Source organism: Terrapene carolina, unplaced genomic scaffold (genome assembly GCF_002925995.2).
Source record: "Terrapene carolina triunguis isolate 2854851 unplaced genomic scaffold, T_m_triunguis-2.0 Scaffold96, whole genome shotgun sequence".
Classification (NCBI taxonomy): Eukaryota; Metazoa; Chordata; order Testudines; family Emydidae; genus Terrapene; species Terrapene triunguis.
Window position 1 is genome coordinate 3,858,497 of NW_020664447.1, and position 20,670 is coordinate 3,879,166.

Genomic DNA, 20,670 nt, shown 5'->3' on the forward strand with positions numbered 1-20,670 from the left:
ATCTGTGCAGCTGATACTTTAAGATATAAGCAATTATAACAGGGGCGAATGATCAGTTTATAAAACTGGAAAAGTAACAAAGGGACACTAACACGCCCAAAGGGTTTCTTTCTTTCTTGCCGCCAAAGGTTCAGAACAAAGGTGTGCGGGGGGTTCTTCTCCCAAGCCTGGATATGTCACCCCTGCAAGATGTCCACATGAGTTTGTCTCCAGTACAAAGCTTAAAGAAGCAAAGATAAATATATTTTCTCTACTGTTTGCCTGTATTTATTTTCTTTTGCTACCTCCCTGCCTGTAGCAACACTGATGTCCTGCGAGCCCAAGAATCCATTTATTGTCCATCTGTTGCCTGCTTTTTTCAAAACCTCACTAGCATGTCCTGAGGGCTTTGCTCCTATCAGCTACAGAGGGAGAAGTACTCAGACCCATCTGGGGTGCTAGGCAGAGTTCTGAGAGCACAAACAGGCACTCACAACTTTAAGGGCACTGGGATGGGAAGTAATTTGATTTGAAGGAGGATGGTGAGGGCGGACATGATACAATCAGATCCCATCTAAATGTAGCTTTCAGCAGATATTTGAGTAATTGGAGCTTAGATTCCCTTTTTGTAAGTATTTGTGTTAGTAAAGCTTGACCACTTGAATATTTGTGGAATGCCAAACACCAAAAATTGCTGGCAGATTTGAATTGAAATTCATTTTCAAATGTGAGCAAACTGCTGCAGAAATTTATTTCCACTATTTGTTCAGCTGCAAGCAGCAAAACAGTTTAATTTATAAACAAATAACCTGTTTTTAAAAACCCTAAATGCTAACATGCATAACTAACCAAAGCAACCGCATAATGTTGTTAAAATTCTCACCCTCTTTTCTTCATTGTTATGTTGTAAATTGTAAGCTCTTCAGGGCAGAGATGAGTATTATTTGTCTGCTAAGCACCATATATACTTGGGGCACTCTGTAAACAATCAATAACAATTCAGTTCCTTTCATTACACCCAGGCTTTTCCAACTTGTATAATGTATAAAATCACTTGCTGTTTGGAGACCGATTAAATAGCCAGCCGCAAAAGGCTTCATTGTTTGAAGCCTGAACCCTCAACATTATTTTCTTTAACCTAGTGTTTTCCTTACATGAAGAAATCAAACCCTTATAAAATCTCTTTAATGGTTCTTGGGCCTACTGACTGGACCTATAAGATGTGTCAATTCCCCCCCCCCCATTACTGGTAACTTCTTTCAGCTTTACCAGTGATGCCCATAAACAAAACTCACATCAGACAAGTCTAGGGCCCAAACCATGCAGTTATTAGCTCAGAGTGTTTCATCTTAGACTTCATCCCAGTTTAAGTCATGAAAATCTCAGTAAGTATTGAATTTAAATCCACTTCTTACTGTCTCTCTCCCTAGGCCTTTGTCAAAGGTCTCTCATTATTATTTATATTACATAGCGCCTAGAGGCCCCAAGCGAGACCAGAGCCCATTGTGCTAGTAGGAGTCTGTCCCTGCCCCAGAGAGCTTACAATCTAAATAGACAAGACAGACACAGAGTGGCAGGGAAAACAAAGAGGTGAAGTTACTCAAATAAGGTCACAGAGCAGGTTCGTGGCAGAGCCAGGAATTAAACGCAGGTCCCCTGACTCTCAGTCCAAGGCCTCATCCACACTACCTCTGGCTCATTTTTTGAGTACTTAAAAGTTGCACAAAATAAAGTAACAGGGAAAATCTTTGCTTTGTAATGGGTGGAGTGGCACAGCTGTGAGGGCATCAATTCCCCCAGCAATCAACAAAAGTCAATGGATCTGTCCATCCTCATTAATGTGGCAGCCACCCAAATTCTTAGGTCTTCATGGGGAGCCGGTCACTTGCTAAGGTTATCTGGGTCTATCTCACTCAATAAATCGCCTGTCACTGCAAGGCCCTTGGGCATTGGTGCACCTCGGTCCCTTCTGTTTTCTGCCTGTGGCATATAACAGTTTAGTCTCCCAAGGGCTGTAACACTTTGGCTTAGTGAGCAGGTGCTGGGTGATGTTTAGTGAGCTGTAATGGACTGGAGGTCAGTCTAGTTCAGGGGTAGGCAACCTGTGGCACGCGAGCTGATTTTTAGTGGCACTCACACTGCCTGGGTCCTGGCCACCCATCCGGGGGGCTCTGCATTTTAATTTAATTTTAAATGAAGCTTCTTAAACATTTTAAAAACCTTATTTACTTTACATTACATACAACAATAGTTTAGTTATATACACCTCTACCCCGATATAACGCTGTCCTCGGAATCCAAAAAAATCTTACCGCATTATACTGAACTTGCTTTGATCCGCCGGAGCGCGCAGCCCCACCCCCCCGGAGCGCTGCTTTACCGCGTTATATCCGAATTCGGGTTATATTGGGTCGGTTATATCAGGGTAGAGGTGTATTATAGACTTATAGAGACCTTCTAAAAACGTTAAAATGTATTACTGGCTCGCGAAACCTTAAATTAGAGTGAATAAATGAAGACTCGGCACACCACTTCTGAAAGGTTGCCAACCCCTGGTCTAGATAATCTGGTGGTCCCCTCTGGCCTTAAACTCTATGACTCTAATATATGCCAAAAACCCAAAATGAGGTATATAACAAAACCAACAATCCATAACAGAACAGGGAGCATGGATTGCATTTTGACCAGTAATTTACATAGACAGAGTTACTGCTAGGCTTGTGTGGGACAGAGGTAAATATAAATCCAAACAACATTGAGAGGGTCTTTTTCATTTCTAATTTCTGTTTGGCCATGTCCTCCCGGCTCTGCATGAAATATGCCCAGGGGTGAAAGTAATATTAAATTCTTACCGGTACGGGAGCCCGGTTCCGGGGCCCCAGAAAGGGCAGGGCCTTGAGCGGAAGGGGTGGGGCGGGGTCAGCCTCCAACAGCCAGCCCATCTGCGCTGCCTGGCCTGCACCACCTGGGTGGCTCCGGTGGCAATTTAAAAGGGCCTGGGGCTCCGGCCACTGCTGCAGTAGTGGTAGACCCTTTTAAAGTGCCGGCCTCCGGGGCAGCTGCCCCTCCCCCCCCGCCCTCCACCACAGGGCCGACGACGGGGGGTGAGGGGGATGAGGAAGGGGCAGTGACGTTGCCGCAGCAGCGCTTTCACGTCGGCTGCGTAAGGGCCGGTACCAGCTTCTTACCAGTATGCCGTACCGGCCCACTTTCACCCCTGAATATGCCAAAAGGAAACACAGCAGCTTTTTATCCAGTGAAAACCTATGTAAGGCAGGGCTCTCTTTTCCCCTCTATGTTGTGGGGCTGATGGGATTGAGGGGGCCTTCATGTAACAGCCATAACATGCCACATGCAAGGAGGCTGAGCTTTCAGTGGAAACTCCAGACTAAACCTGTAGATTTCTTGCAATCCATGCAAAATCTGGTTGCTCCACCCAGTCCTTAGCTACGCCAGCACTGACAGCATGGATGTCTTCCATGCCAAGCTGCCACTGGCTCCCTCAGAGGAGACTTCAATGGTAGTATGCAGAAGTATTTTGCCACATTTGTTAGGCCAGTCTTCCAGAAAAAGCATGCTACAGAGAGGCTGCTTCCCAGCATGGATCAGCATTCACATCACCCTCCCGTCAGTACCCAGCCCAAGATGGGGAAACTAATGATCCAAGCAGCGGATCAAATTCAGTGATAAATCCTGGTCATGTGCCGAGTGAGGCATGTTTTGCATATGCTAAGAACAATCTCCACCCCCCATAATTAGGCCATGCCTCCATCAAACGCCTCCCTGTTGTGGATTTAGCGCTCAATCCTGCAAGGTGCACCTGAAGTCAATGGGTTGAGGGTTCTCAGCAGCTTGCAGGGTCAGATCCATACTGCATAAGGGTCCTGGGGAGCTACAGAATGGTGACAGTACTTCACTGAACCTTGTACCCTCTATTTGCTCCAGTGCTATTCTGTGCAAATTGTGCTCCCCCCCCCTCCCGCAGCGTTATGTAATGGAGGGGGCCATGGGGCCGTGTCATTCTGAGAAGTACGAGTGCAGTGGTGCATATGGGGGTCCACTAATATTGTTATAGAACCAGCAAAACAAAATTGTTTAGTAACAATATAATTAATCACACTATAGAGAAACAGCCAGAAGGAACATAAAATACATTTTCAAAGCCACCTGCCACTGATATCAATGATGCGACTGACACCCTTTGAAAAGAATGGAGAAACCCTGGATTAGCGGAACCATCTTCACCATGGGTTTACAAGAAATTAAATCATTCTGAATGGTCATTCAGACTAAGGGTTACCGACAGGACGAGTGATCTAATAAAATCTTCATGTTGTTTTAGACAGCAAGACATACCGCTAAGGAAGGCATGTTATAACCTGAAAAGGGTCCACAGCTTTAAGAAATTATCCCCCAAAGGTTGTAAAGCTTTGACTATGCAAAGTATTTTTGCTATTATATACACTGGCGACCACTAAGTGCAGATATTATTCCTGGCGATCATTCAGAGAAGGACAGGGCTGATAAAGCACTTAGCAGAGTTTTTGGCTAGATCCATCTGTCTTTTCAACCACCGGTACATTCCTTTAGATCAGTGGTTCCCAAACTGGGGTTCGTGAACCCCTGGGGGTTCATGAAATGTTACAGGGGGTTCTTGGGGAAAAATTCCCTAATGGCGGACAGAGCTGTCGCTAAGGACTCCGGGCAGCATGGGGCCAGCAGCCTGGAGCCCCTGGACTTCCAAGAGCTAAGCAGATCAAAGCAACCATATCTATCACACTAAAGAGATTTAAATTTCAAGACTCCTTATAAGTAATGGAAAGGGAGGTGGATATTTTTTGCTGTTTTTAAAATTAAATAGGCAGCTCGTATTGTTTTTAAAATTATTATGAAGAACAAGTTTAAGCTTTGTTGTAACATGCGTTGCTTGCCTGGACTGCTCAAGACCTGAATGATTGTGTAGGAGGAACTCTTTGAGTTGGTTTCTTAAATACCTTCATGCTGTTTCACATCTGATACTGCTTGATGAAACATAGGAGCCTTGTCTTATAACAGGCTTTATTCAAAGTGATACAAGCTACGAAAGTGAGATCTTGGAAGAGTGTTGCCATTTTCATAATATAATAAAAATACTGTAATGATAAATAGTAATTAATAATAAAATGTGTTTAATAAGCATGTCATAAAAACAAATTTTATATTTCCAAGATGACTGCTTTTATAATTTATACTCAGGTAAAGGAGAAAATCCCGGGGAATATTTATTTTTAGGAGGGGGTTCGCGAGACTTAACATTTTAGTGAAAGGGGTTCACAGGGTGTTAAAGTTTGGGAACCACTGCTTTAGATCCTTTTAAGGGATTCTGGATGTTCCTGAGTGTAATAAATGGAGGTCTTTATTTTTATTTGCCATTTTTTATGATTTAGCATGCTATGGTTGCAAATATCTTGCTTAAAATGTTTACATGTGTGTGCATTGATCACACTTGCATCTAATGAAAGGCTGGATTGGGCCTTATTCCAGTGGGAGACAATGGTAGAGGAAGGTACAAGACATCCCCTCTGTCTTGCAGGGCCTATGTAAGAGCCATGCCCAATTGCCATCCCTGAGTTTGGGGAGCACAGGGACTGCTCCCTCCCTATCACCTTGGGGGAGCGCATGCCCCAAAGGAGGCAGGGAGGAGGTAGGACAGGTGGATGATATGCCCCTGAAGAGGTGTAGCAGGGAGCACCACTCATGGACTGTGCCCAAATGGTACAGTTGAACCTTAAGCAAAGCCTCTGCAAGGAAATGTATAGGCACCTGGGGAAAATATCTCAACCAGCTGCTAGGGGCAATATTAACCTTCTGGTTCTATGAACTGTACATGTACCTGAGTCAACAGACAGACATAGGGCACTTAGTGACAGTATAAGAGGCAGCTTGGTCTGTTGCACCCTTCGGGGGGCAAGGAGCACTGGAGTTCAAATCCTAGTGCTATCGGAGACTTTCTTTATGGCCTTGAACAAGTCATTCAATCTCTCTGGACCTCACTTCCCTCCTCTGTAAAATGGGGCTAACAATATTTATCTGCCTCACTGCATTTTTATGAAAATCAACTAATGCTTGTACAATGCTTTGAAGGTGCTAAGTGAAAAGTATTGTCACTATTATTAAAGTTTGGGGTATTTTTCTAATTTAAGCATCTTTGCTATTATGTGAATATGCTCTTTAAATTCCAGTGCAGAAGGGAATGACACAAACATTCTTGTTGTGGGGTAAAATATAGCAAAGTAATACAATTTTTTTTTTTTTTTTTACATTTCTATAGATCCTTTCATTCCAAAAGTACTCCATAAATTATGTGCAAAGATCATTGCTGAAATGCACCCACCTCTGAGGTGGAGGGTAGCAGTCCAACCGATTACCAGCGCACAACACAGAGAAGGAAAATTTTGGTTCAGGACATTGTGGCAAACCTCTTCACATACAAATAAGTGTCATAGATTTTTAATGTCCAAATGACATGACCTTGTTTTTAACAATCTCCTTTGAAAGGTCTCTTGAGACAGTAAGCTGGGCAGCACTTTACATAAGAAGGAACAGATGAATTGATCTTAATGGAATTTGAACCTTTGTTTTCAAAGAATCTAGATTTAAGGCTCATTCTTACACCACTAAACTAGACCAACACAGCAAAGTCCTCAACTAACCCAGGTGTTAAAAATCCAGGTGTCACTGTAACTATTTGTTAATCTACTGGTAAGGCAGTCTGATATATCCCTAAGCGTATGAGAGTCAGGGTATATCTTTAAGAAACATCCAATTCTCACAGCACTAACCTAATGGAAGTTCTGCACACCTAGCCATGACAGAATATACAGCTGAGCTCACTTCTGGTCTAGTGACTATGCATGGACGCTGGGAGACAGGAGACCTAGGTTCTATCCTAACTGCTTCTGAATCATTCTGTAACTTTTGGCAAATATCCACTGATTTTGGGTGCCTCAATTTCTGGACTCCTCTTAAGGTTACTAAGGCCTGATATTCAGAGCTCCCATTGACTGCAGGTGCCTGTGCTCATTATATCTGAAAATCAGGCCTGACAGGTCTCAAGTTGGGTACTCAGACTTAGTGAACGCATGAAAATTTGAGCTTCAATTGACACTGTGCCTCAGTTTCTCCATTGTAAAATGATGATGTTACCAATCTTTGTAAAGAGCTTGGAGATCTAGGGATGAAAAATAACTATGTAAGTGCAAAGTGTTGTTTAATTAGGGCCTTCCCCCCTGATTGAGCCAAGCACAAGGGCAGGACTGTGCTCTTATGATTTTAGAGATTGTTCACGGATAGGTAAATGTTTTTATCCCCATTTTACAGATGGGAAAACTGAGACAGAGACATGTTAAGTGTCTTGCAGCTAGTAACAAAGCTGGTTCTATTCGCCAACTGCAAGCTACAAATAATTTCCACTAGAATCAGCAGGAGTTATTTTAGTGGCTCATCTCATGTCTGTGGAGGGAGAATCTTGACTTCCAGCAATCCCCTCCTCCATCTCTGAATGCTCTTTGTATCATTAGACAACGCTGGCTCCAACAATATGTTATAGTTAAAGTTCCTTTGCCACTTACTTGAGCTTATCTGCTATGAAGATCACGCGTCGCTCCAGCAGAAGGGAAGCAAAGATCCTGATGATCTGTCGTACGCTGAGGCACTTGAAAAGACATTCAAAGTCCACGTGTTCCAGACGTGAGTCCATTGGACGCCGAAGCTCTATCACCTGAGTGCATTCAAAGAAATGTAAGTTAGTTTAACTGGTCAGGCTTCACTAGCTCTTCAGATGCCTTTCACCCATGCATAGGCCACGTGGCACTAAATGCCTCGTTCCCTGTGCTGAGGAGATAGGGGACTTTCACTCACACTCTCTCCTTTGCAGAGAGACTAAGGGTACATCTACACTTATCGGAGGGTCCGGCGGCAGGCAATCGATGTTCTGGGATCGATTTATCGCGTCCGGTTTAGACGTGATAAATCGATCCCAGATCGATCCCGGAAGTGCTCGCCGTCGACGCCGGTACTCCAGCTCGGCGAGAGGAGTACGCGGCATCGATGGGGGAGCCTTCCTGCAGCGTCTGGACCCGCGGTAAGTTCGGACTAAGGTACTTCGAATTCAGCTACGTTATTAACGTAGCTGAATTTGCGTACCTTAGTCCGAAGTGGGGGCTTAGTGGGGACCAGGCCTAAAAGGAGATGCACGCTCCAGAGCAGCATTCTATTGCACACCTCCTCACCAGGTTATGCTTGCAAATCTTATCTGCCTCCCAGAAAGAAACTCTCTGTACATTAAATCAGCCCTCATTTGCTAGGATGAAATAGTCCTGCTTTATAGACATCCACTTTGAAAATGGGCAGCTCGACTGTGTCAGCAGCATACAGCAAAAAACGGAACCTGTAACTTTTTCTGGGAGTCAGGATCATGGCTTGAATGGCAACATCTGACAAGTTCCACTCTGTCCTTGTTTCCATGCTGCACCCATCCCCTGGCATCTGAACCCCTTTCCTCAGATTTATTAGGTTGATTTCTTCATCTAAGATTTTAACCTGTGGGATTGCATGATCCCTTTAACATCCAGCCCTGTGTGAGCCAGGTTTAGGCTGGGACTTCAAAGATGGTGGACAGAAAAACAGAGAAGGGTAAAAAACACAGAGTGCAAAGGAGGGAGAGAAAGAGATAGAAGGGCAGGGCAGCAGCTGATGATCTACTGACATTTGGAGGAACTAGGGTAAACTCATTGGAAATGGACAGCTGCAAAATACTGCACATGACCAGACTTTACCTAAAAAGACCCCACTCCTTATACTCTACATAATATAGGTATTATTTTTTGTCAGATTAAGGCCTAGTTGAAATCTCAGAGAACACATCCCCAGGACCATAATAATCTCTTATACTACCCATCCTCCTGTGTGTCTTAAAGCCAACGCCAATGTATTGGTATAAAGTATTTTTATGCTTTCATACCTACAGTTCCAGATTCCATTAACATTATGGTATTGGTTTAAAACTGAATTAGCCCTTATGAAATTGCTCCAAAACAACACTGCAGTTAGCAGCAGAGTGCAGGAGAGTGGAAATAAAATGGATTGATAGCAGTTCTTTTGTGACACCATTGTGCTCAGGGACAGGATAGGAACAGTCAGAAGAAAATCACTGTCACATCCATATTGTGTAGAGTCACATCTTGTGATTAGATTTTTTTAAGAAACCCAAAATATGCAAACAAACATTCTCCCACTGTAACACCACATATCCACCACCCTACCACTGCTGCAAAAATCAGCAAACATACCATTGTTGAGTGATTGTGTTTTCCTGACTGATACTACCAGTGGGGTAAATGCTAGCTCCAATTGCTTTAAGTTTCATAAAGGTGACCAGTACTAAGAGTTAAAACATTTCTCAGCATGGTGATTGAAGTCATGGTGATTGTTAAGTCATGTTAATGTGCCAAATCATTGGGAACTAGTTACTAAGGGCTAATCTACACTGGCAATGTTAAAGCGCTGCTGCGGCAGCGCTTTAACATGGCTTGTGTAGTCGCGGCAGAGCGCTGGGAGAGAGCACTCCCAGCGCTCTAAAAAACTCACCTCTATGAGGGAAGTAGCTCCCAGCGCTGGGGGCACGGCTCCTAGCACGGGTGCACTGTCTACACTGGCGCTTTACAGCGCTGAAACTTGCTGCACTCAGGGGGGTGTTTTTTCACACCCCCGAGTGAGAAAGTTGCAGCGCTGTAAAGTGCCAGTGTAGACAGGCTCTTAGTTTCCAACACTATAATCTTGCTGTGGGATGCACTGCAAGTCACAACAGTTTTTAGAAACAGTGGAAGGGCCAAATTCTGTTCTTAAGTAAGCCAGTGCAATTTCACCTAAATCAATGGGATTGCATTTGTGTAACTGAGAACAAAGCTGAGCCTAATTAAAGTCTTTTTGATCTACTGCCTGCTTTACTGTACTTGTTTGTTTCCATGTATTAAGGTTGCATGGAAGGGATCTGGCGCATGAGCTAAATGGGGCAGGACTACAGAGCCAGTTATCAAATACATTAGCATCTAGAAAGCACCATGAAATCTTGCCTTTATTCCTAAAGTCAGCCCCTCAGAATTCCTTATGCTTTCCACAGTATGAGGATTGAAGACTTCAAATGTGCCTTACAGGGCACTTTTACAAGGAACCCTTTTTGTTTCAGCCCAAAAGACATTATGGTGCAAACTGTAACACCACTGAAGTTACTGGCTTTAGGTCACTAGAAAATGTGATCCGATGTAAAAATTAAAAATAGGCAGAGAACTTGACAGTAAAATAGAATTCTAAGAAAAAAATCACCTTCTTTTTTCTATGCCATTCATTCAGACAAATTCTATTCTCCATAATTCTACACTTAGTCCATTCAAATAAATGAGTGGAGTTATTATGGATTTACACCAGGAGTACACAGCAGAATTTGAAGTTAAAAATGACTTTTTAACCAACATACTAACATTGATATTCTCTAGTAGCCCACATAATCTACAATACTAGGTTTCTATTGGACTTTTACATCTTGTATTTTTAACTGGGTTTCTGTAATAAACAAACACACACACACACACACACACACTCTTTAAAAATCCATAAGCCATTTTATAGAGCCTGCTGTTCCAAATATAGGCCATTGCTTTGGGGGTCAGGTAAATGACTATTTTTTTCAAAACACTGATGTTTAAAAACTGTCACCAAATGCTGCTGGTAAATTCTTTAGCCAATTCCATATCTCTGAACAACGATGCTCGTAAAAACTTCTAAGTTCCTGATCTGGTGGAATACAGTCATAATGGAAAACACCCTATGGATGACTTCTAGCTTGCTAATACTGCAATAAAGTTCAGCCACATCATAACTCTTCTGTTAAATACACAAGAACTTGGAGTATGTTGGAATTTTTTTTTTTATTATTAAACTTCCAGAGAACCAACATACATATTAAAATAACTACCTCTTCATAAAACTGTTTATAATAATCAAAGGGAATTATTGTTAATAGTTATTATGGTGCTGTTTTCCAGAACCCTCCCACGACATTTCATGATTCCCCCATCTTCAGCTTTCTTTCTTTGGCTTCTTTTTATTATTTGTGGAGTAGGGGTGTTAGGTTTTGGGTTTAAGGTTTGCAGTAGCCTTTTACCTCATTTCCAGCTCCAGGCAGAAAAGTCTTGACTTTGATTGTCTTTCCAGGTGCAGGAAAAGGAGACTCCATCAGACTCCTCATAAATGGATAAACCAGGGCAGCAGAGATGCCTCTTCTCCTTTCAACCTCATCCAGGATCTGATCCATCACAGTCCGATGTGAAAGAGAGAACATATCAGAACAACAACAACATAAATTTCTAAAGCATCTTCTCTCCCAAACATGTACCAGACTACATGCCTAATTCTCCCCTTATGTGCACGTGTTCAATACCATTAATGTCACAACAGAATCACAGGGGTTGCAGGAGTGTAACTGAATATGTAGAGAAATCGAGATCATTTCATCTATTGATAAAATGCAGCCACCTCTGGGATGGAGCACAGAAGGCATTCTGCGCCAGCCACACTTCAAAGCAGTTTTTAGAAAGGTAAGGAAGGAATAATTTATCCACTGGTAACTGTAGGGAGACTTCACAGAGGCAAAATGTGATTGGTAGAATTGGACTTTGGCCAGGACATCAGGATTGACATCTTTGCTTTTAGGAAAAGTGAAACGGGATTCTGTGACCGCAGGACCTCAGTTTAACATATTCAGATTGGGCATACAGCATTTTCTGCTTCAGATTCTGAAATGAGGAGACAGTGATCGCTTCACAATCCCTATGTTCAAAACAGCTGATCCTGAGTGGGTTTTGTGAAGCGTGCCCTACTCTTTACATTGGGTGTCTGCACTAATGTCGTTTTCCATTTGCCATGACACAGAATGGACAATTTAGCTGTATACTGAACAGATGGAACTCTGATAGATTCAGAGGATTTTTTCTTCTTCTTCTTCTCATTTTATTCACACAGGCCAACATAAATTAGACCATAGCAAAGTTTTCCCATATTAAATAGAACGTGATGCTGATAAACCTAAAGAAGAGGGGAAAGCCAGCTTTAAAGCAGTTAGTGGTTTGACCTGGAAGACTGATCTTTTAACCACTACTCATGAGCAATGGGCCACGCAATAGTTAGTCTGTCAAAGCCAGGCACTTTCCCTTGTTGCTGTTGGAAATGCTTTCCATTGAAACAGAATGTGAAAAGATACTTAACTATGAGCTGGAGAGTTACAGTAATAGCTAAATGACACCAAAAGCCAACAAAGGCACTAACTGGAGCGCTGCCTCCCCGCCCTCTCTGCGCGTCTAACAAATACCGAGTACTTGCAGCTCCCATTGAAGACAATGAGAGTGGGGGGTGATCATACAAGTTTATATTAATTTCGTCCTTAAGGTAACTTGCTTGGGTGACAACCGCTCACACCAGATTAGAGAAGCTCCTTACTGAAGGCCAGCCCAGTGGCTAAGTAGTAGTGACGCAATACTATTCCTTCTGTTCCCTTAGCTACATCTACACTTAAACCACTAGAGCGGCACAGCTGTAGCCCTTCTGTGTAGACACTCACTACAGCAATGGGAGACAGTCTCCCATTGCTGTAGTTAATCCACCTCCCTGAAAGATGGTAACTAGGTGACGGAAGAATTCGTCTGCTGACCTAGCACTGTCTACACTAGGGGTTAGGTTGCCTTAACTACGTTGTTCAGAGGCATGGATTTTTCACATCCCTGAACAACATCCCTGGGTCAACTTAACTTTTTAGTGTAGACCCAGCTGTAGTATCTCCTAGGCAAGCCTTTGTGTTGCTGCCAACACTGGTCTCCTTTTTTGTAGGTGCTAAGTGATTCTTTACGTTGTTGGCATTATATGCTAAATATAAATTAAATAAATCACATACTTTTAAATTAGATACAGTCAATTGAAAGCTGTTGGGGGGAGCGACTGTGTCATGTAATGGGTTTGGACAATGCCTATTCTAGTGGGGCACTGACCCTGACTGTCAGCACAATACAAATAATATATTTTTAAAATAAAGAAAGTTTGGACAAAGACATCTCATGAGTCTAAAAATGGGCAAAAATATCTGCCAAGACCATGACTGCATGCACTGGCTGAGTTTGGAAGTGAGGAAATCTGTGGTTCTCAAATCTGTCTTTAAGTAGATATCGCTACAGTGCACAAAGAGGACTCCAAGGGGAATTAAAATAATGCAGATAATCAAAAACAAAGGGCTTTTTCTGCTTCTCAGCTAAGTAATGTACAAGGTTTAATATCTCAGTAGTCTCTCCCGTCACGTTTTTATATGAAGGCTGCAGTTTCCTGTTTTGTCTACTTATGTTAAGTGTACCATCATGATAACTTTCCTCCTTCCCATTAGTTTTACCAATCGCTTGGTTTCGCTTTTACAAACTAGGAAAAAGGGATGTTCTCACTGTCTCTTAAGAATCTTAATCTGCACCAGGAACAAATCTGTTCTACAAACTGGTACTACAAACTGACTCTTCTTTTTTTTCATTTAAGAGCTGATTCAGGGCTGTAGTACTCCGTCTTGCCAGGTGCGGAATACCTTCAATTCGAACTCACATTAGTGGGAGTTGAGTCTGTAATCTTCAACTAAGACTAGTTATTTCTGTGTGAACCAGATGCAATGGCCCAGTGATCACATTAGCAGGAAGAAGTGAATAGCTCTTCCCTAACAGTGGGCCAGGCCTATAAATTCAATGGGAGTTCTATCCACACCAGGAATAAATAAGAACTTCTGGATTAGGCCAAATGTCCCTAATGTCACCAGTGTTTGACTTCTTCCTTTCCATGATCATCTGGGAATCACTTCCATTGAAGCCAATGGAATTCTAGTGTAAAACTAGTACAAGTGAGAAAAAAACAACAGACTCTTACTACAATTTAACTATATGACTGATAAGCAGGAAACTGACATTTGGGGTAAACTTTTCAGCCAGCCACTAAGTGAGCACATTAAAATGATATGCAAGCTCACATAAATGAAATTATTTGCATATGTCAATCAGGTAATTTCATATTTGACTAGCTAATTTGCATCAAATGCTCATTTACATGAGCAAATGCAAGGTTTGGGCACAAATGTGCAAACAGAATTTTTGCAATTCTGGCCCATCTCTGGTATTTTCTGGCATAAACTCTCCACTCTGTGGACCTGCGCACACTTCATGTCTTCATCTTGACTGATATTTTTGACTAGTGTGCTGGCAGCAAGGTATTGTAATGTTCAATTTTGTAATATCTGCTTCATCTTTTCCCCTTCAAAAACCTCAGAGAACTAGGCCACCGTCAAAGTTAGATAGCAACAGCAAAGAGAAGGAAGAGTGTCATGACATATCTCTGTATCATTAGCTTCCACAATCTTTTTGTTACCTCTATTCACCATGTTCCAGCATGGTGTTTCTGCATCAGTTGCAATCATCTTTATTTAGACACCAGTTATGTCAAGAGGCTATTGGAACAACCCTTTGGTTTGACCTTTTATATGACGTCATAAATAGGACTGGTATTAACTACTTTCATCTGATTTTTTTAAAGCTTGATTCATGTTAATCAAAGTTTTATCCTGAGAAGCTCAAAACATGCTTATATGGAAGATAACATTCTGTATGATTAGATCACGTGAATTACATAAAATGTCATGATTTTATCAAATCCAAAAACTAACCTCACAACCAAAAACTAGCCAACTGTATTCAGTAAATTAAATAAATAAATAAATAAATATTAATTTGGTCTTAAATTCTGTAAAACTCCCTTAGGTCTGACTGCCAAACTGATACATTCCTTGCAAACAGACACATCATTTACTCAACACTGTATTCACATATGAGCGGAAAGGTCTAAATTGTGTAACATGCTACAGGAATTGTATAAAAGGGGGAAAAAAGGTATTCACTCAAAGTCTGAAATATCATTGTCCTCTCACAAATCACACTAAACTCCTGGTTGGTACGGCTCTATCACAATTAAATGCTCACTGAAGTTGCACAGGACGTGCCCTTGGATGTTAGAGGCACTCCGTTGGCAGCAGCCTGGACATTTCAAACTCTAATCAAGCAAGAAAAATATTTTTGGCTGCTTTGTTTTATTTGAATATCCTTTTGTTGAATGTAAAAAGAATGTTTATGGTACTGGAGTGCACTCTGAGTCAGCTGCTTCTTTGACTATCAAATGCCTCAGCCTTACTTCAGTGTTTAATCAGCCTGAATAAGCTGTTTATGGTCTTGCAACTTCTGTACTAGGAACTTTATTCCTTAAGTAAACCAGATCAAAGTATGATGCAACTTTGGTGTCACATTTGTTCCTTCTAATTAGATTATTATTGTTAACACAACTTCTTGTGATGGAAATATCCCACTACAACAGAATCCGCGTATGGAATAATCTTGATTCTTGACCTCATTACTGCAGTGGGGGAGTACTGGCGTAAAAGTGGTATTGGCCCATCATTTCAAACATGCATGCCAAGAATTACAGGTCAGCAGAGAATAGTTTTAGAAAACAATGGAAAAAAGCCTCAGGCAGCCAATACATACGAACACCCAGATGTTTTTCAAATCAAGATTTGCTTCAGACACAGAAGCAATAAGACATTCTTTGATGTACCCAATAATAATGAAATGTCTAAATGTAAAATACTGTTGCTGCCCATCAAATTAAAAAGTTCTGTGTGTTTGGTTCATTAATATAGACATTTCTCAGTGAGTAATCAAATTAAGTGAAATATTGGGGGGGGGGGGAGGGAAAAGGAAACTTACCTTGGAAAATAAGTCAAAGCAACCCAGCCGGCTGATGACACAATATACTTCAGGTAGGCGTGGACCTTTTCCACTTGGCTGATAACAATGAAAGAGAGATTGAAATTACTTTTTAATTTTGAGTCACAAGAAAATACACTTATATAGCACAATGGCTTGGCTATTGTGCTAAATCTTTGCTATCCATTTCTCCACCAAAATAGTAACTCATGAAAAAGCATTATATTCCTTCCATAAGGCAGGAAACTAAAAGGCATCAAGAATGCTTATCCACTTTGGAAATCACAACGCATCGGAGCTGTTCTCCGATATCATTCCAACTTGCAGCCATACAGCACAGTTACAAATGGCTGTAACCGTGTCTCAGCAATTGCTCTCTTTTATTCCTTGAGGCAGTAGGAAAAGTGGGGCTGCACAGGGGGCTGGGTATCTGCAGGCAAGGATGAGAATGGGAAGGCTAGGGGAAGGTTTAATGGTCATTTTTGTTCCCCAATCACACCACGATGGTCAAAGACTGCTTAACTCAAGACTAGTATGATCAGAGAGCGAAACAAAGACATGCACGACCTAAATCCCAATAGGGTTTTCATCTAGATCCTCCACATTAGTTGGGGGCTACTTATTTACACATGTAAAAAACGTGCAAAACTTGAATAATCTAAACGGTTAAAAGTGAAAATCATGCTTGACATACAAAAACAAATGAACAAACAAAAGCTACCTAGAGAATTTGATGTACATTCCCCTCTTGAAGACAACTAGAAATGTATTCGTAATAGGCCTCATCCTCCAATAGTGTAAATTGCCATTGGCTCCATTGAGCTGAACACAACGTATCCTCCACATATAGTGCTGAATTGTGGCATTTAGCCACAGCTCTGTATTGGGAGCAATGTAGAAGCACCCCAGCAGGAGAATTGGTAAGAGTCGTATTTAAGAGTGGTGCAATGCCCCTGGAACAGTCTGGTGGCACAGGCGAAGAAAAAGAAGCATCCTTCATTGGGCAAAATCTAACTCTTAGGGGTGAGCTATTCTGAAGTACTCAGCATTAAGCCAACTCTGTTCCCATTGAAGCCAATGGCCGGTGCTTGGAGTCAGCCTAATTCTGCTCCCATTGAAACCACAGGCTCCAATCGGAGTTAGGCTAGTGCTGAGCACTTTGGAAAATCCCATCTGAGTGGGAGTGAGTTCCCTGGGACAGAGACCAAGTTTTCCTTTGTCCCTCAGACTGTGCCAAGCACACTGTCAATATTTAAATAACAAACAGCTGCAATGTACAGGACATGTGCAGTGGCTTTCCATTACATTTTTAACATGCCGAATTCCAGTTCTGCTATCATCTAGTTTGAGGTTGAGCAATTAAACTGACACAGAGGGATATTTTGCTGATTTCAGGGACAAACAGAAAAGCAGCAGAAATTGGAAGAAATCAGGAGTTTCCCTTTTTTTCTTTGTATCTCCCTCCCCCCCCCCAGCCGAAGTTAAATTTGTTGTCACTGAACAATAAAATAGTAATTATCACAGAAGCCTTAATTTCACCCAGAAAAATGTTGAGGACCATTCTTCATGGACAATGGATGTTGGGCAGATCTACTGAGTACTTATGGTCTAGATTCAGGAACAGAATCTTACTGGGTCACTGGGCTACAAAACGGCAGATGAAATTCAGTGTCAATTAGTTTAAAGTAATGCACATCGGAAAAAATAAGCCCAACTATACATAAAAAATGATTGAGTCTAAATTAGCTGTTACCACTCAACAAAGAGATCTTGGAGTAATTGTGGATAGTTCTCTGAAAACATCCACTTAGTGTGCAACACCAGGCAAAAAAAGCTAATATAATGTTAGGAAACAATAGGAAAGGGATAGATAAGACAGAAAATATAATGTCACTATATAAATCCATGTTACGCCCACACCTTGAATATTGAGTGTAGTTCTGGTCACCCCGTCTCAAAAAAGATATATTTGAATTGGAAAAGACACTAAGAAGGGCAAAAAAAAAAAAATGATTAGGGGTACGAAACAGCTTCCATACAAGGAGATATTAAAAAGGCTGGCACTGTTCAGCTTAGAAAAGAGACAACTAAGGGAGAATATCATAGAGGGCTATAAAATCATGGTTAGTGTAGAGAAAGTGAATAGAAAAGTTATTTACCCCTTTATATAACACAAGAACCATGGGCTATCCAATTAAATTAATAGGCAGCAGATTTAAAACAAACATGTATAGTCAACCTGTGGAACTCGTTGCCAGGGGATGTTGTGAAGGCCAAAAGTATAACTGAGTTCAAAAAAGAATTAGATAGGTTATTAGAGGATAGGCCCATCAATGGCTATTAGCCAAGATGCTCAGGATGCAACTCCATCCGTCCCTGAACCTCTAACTGCCAGAAGTTGGGAGTGGACTACAGTGTATGGACCACTTGAAATTGCCCTGTTCTGTTCATTCCCTCCGAAGCATCTGGCACTGGTCACTGTTGGAAGACAGGATACTGGGCTAGGTGGACCATTGGTCTGACCTAGTATGGCTGTGCTTATGTATCCCTATTCAGGAAAACACGCATGTGCTTAAGAGGTTTCCTGAATCACCACCCATGGGAAATCAGAGACCTGATCCAAAATCCATTGATGTTAGTGGGAAGATTCCCACTGCAAAGGGCATTGGATCAGGTCCTAGACTACCAGAATGTCATCCAAAGTCACCTGTATTTGCTACTGCCCTGCATAGGGACAGCAGGTCTGCAGATGGAAATACCTTTGAAAGGTGTAATAGCCCATTCTCCTTTTTCCATTGGGCACAGAACCATGACCAAAAGGAAGTCTCTGAACTCAACAAAAGTCACCTTTCAACGGATCAGTTGGCATGACGTGCTATTGAGATAGAACGCAGGGACTGCCCCAGAGCTGACATTACTGCAGGAATTCCTGTCTCTCCTTGTCTAGGAACTGAAAACACCCTGCACCAACCCACAGCAGACATGCTACCAAACTACTTTGCCCTGCCATTAAAGAATTCCGAGTAGGATCTCAGACAGTGGGTCTAGTTCTCTGTTGCCCCGCACCTTGTGGAGTCTTTCTGCCTGTGCAAAATGAATGAAAAGCGGGTGTAACACACCAACACTCTGAGTTGGTATCATTTTACACCCACTTTGCCCAACTGTGTAAATGATTACACAAGATGGAAAACAGTGGAAGAATCACCCCCCATACTAATAATACTATGACAGAGGAGCCCGATGTCATAATTTCTGTCTGCTTTTGCTTACTTTTATATTTAATCAAAGTGGATAATGATCTTTCCCCTTTTACCATAATAAGTTGGTGGCATTTAGTTTCAGTGTCTCGTCATTAGACTATAAGGATTATGCAAGTTGTTTCCACAAAGTGGGTTTATCATTTACATGCCATGCAGAGCTGATTCAGAAGAAGCTGGAGAATGGCTGTGTTTTTTAAATCTGAGAATCGCTGGGACAGTCAGCAGGTGCCTGTGCTGTTATAATAAAGACCATAAAAAAATGCTGCACTTAAGTGAACACAGATGAGTGTATTTCTGAATCCAAACCTGCTCACCACACGTCACATCTCTGAAAACAGCAGAATCCTTTTTTGTCCATATTAGGTATAAAACCTTTTCTAAAGGCATTGAGTGATTATATCAAGCGTGTGGGATTTTGGTTAAAATCATTGTGTCAAATCTGCAGGAATGCCGAAGTCATGCCAGGAGTCTTGGACAGCTACCAGCCAAGAGCTGTCTTACTGAGTGCCAGTAAAAACATCACATTCCTGGGTCATCTATAAGACCAGAAACAATAACCACGCAGTTTATTCAAAGACCCTGCCCTATGAAATATTATTCCTTACAAATATCTTAAAGGTTACATGTCACTGAGTTTATGAGTGCTAGGCATCTTCCCTGCTCATATTCATTATACATGATCCCCTTGTATTTTAGGGATTTCTCTTTGCCAATAGCAGAGCCTCCTCGGTACACGCAAATCATCACGAAGAGCAAAAGAGCAAACGTCTCAGGCTGGGGAGGCTCTCAGGGGCTGGAATCCTGAAGTGAAATGATTTACTCCTATTAAACATGACTAAAGTCATGAGTTTGTAAAAACCAGGCATTAACCTGCATGATCCTATATCAACGGGTCTCCCTGGCTGAAACTGTCCCTCTGGCTGCAGCTTCACATTAGAGAAACAGCACCTGCTTCTCATACTGTACTTTGTTAATTCCCCAGGAAAATGTTGTGAGCATGTGTGTTACATCTAACCCTCCATGGCCATCCACATCTGGGTTTGATTTACTCTTTGCATCAGTGGTGGCCTCTGCCCCCTGGGGATGGGTCCAATCCTAGGAAAGGCAGACGGTGTTTGCACCACTTTCCAGCCTCAATGGTCCCACCAGGGGATGGCAGCTTTAACCTGCACATGGAACTCGGCCACTGGATGTGTCGAATCAACCTATCCGGACAGCCAGCCCATGCCCACTCCGAGGTCGGTGGGTAGCTGAGAATAGTATGAGTGCCACCACATAGCTCCTACACTGTGGGGAGAGGCAACATAGAGCCATTACGCCAATTCTATTCCAGCTGGAAAGACCCCCTTCATCGGTGTATTTCCCAGGACTATTTTTGCTTTATCCTGTCAGAACAAGATAAAGGCTAATATCAAATGACCTGACCTGAGAAGTTTGCAAGGGACACTCTCATAGTCAACCTGTGGAATTCGTTGCCAGGGGATGTCGTGAAGGCCAAAAGTATGGCCATTCTTATATTCTTCTCCTGGCCCCACATCACAATCAGGTGACTGGTGGATAGGTAT

General features: G+C 42.1%; 1 protein-coding gene across 1 annotated transcript in view; it reads right to left on the reverse strand.

Annotated features, from left to right (window-relative positions):
- ST5 (suppression of tumorigenicity 5) overlaps positions 1-20,670 on the reverse strand; it is a 166,303-nt gene that overhangs the window by 38,886 nt on the left and 106,747 nt on the right. Inside the window, exons 11-13 of the mRNA XM_029911539.1 lie at positions 15,846-15,923; positions 11,180-11,320; positions 7,590-7,738 (exon numbers count right to left, since the gene is read on the reverse strand). Of these exons, the coding sequence (XP_029767399.1) occupies positions 7,590-7,738; positions 11,180-11,320; positions 15,846-15,923 (368 nt within the window). The remainder of the gene's footprint in view (positions 1-7,589; positions 7,739-11,179; positions 11,321-15,845; positions 15,924-20,670) is intronic.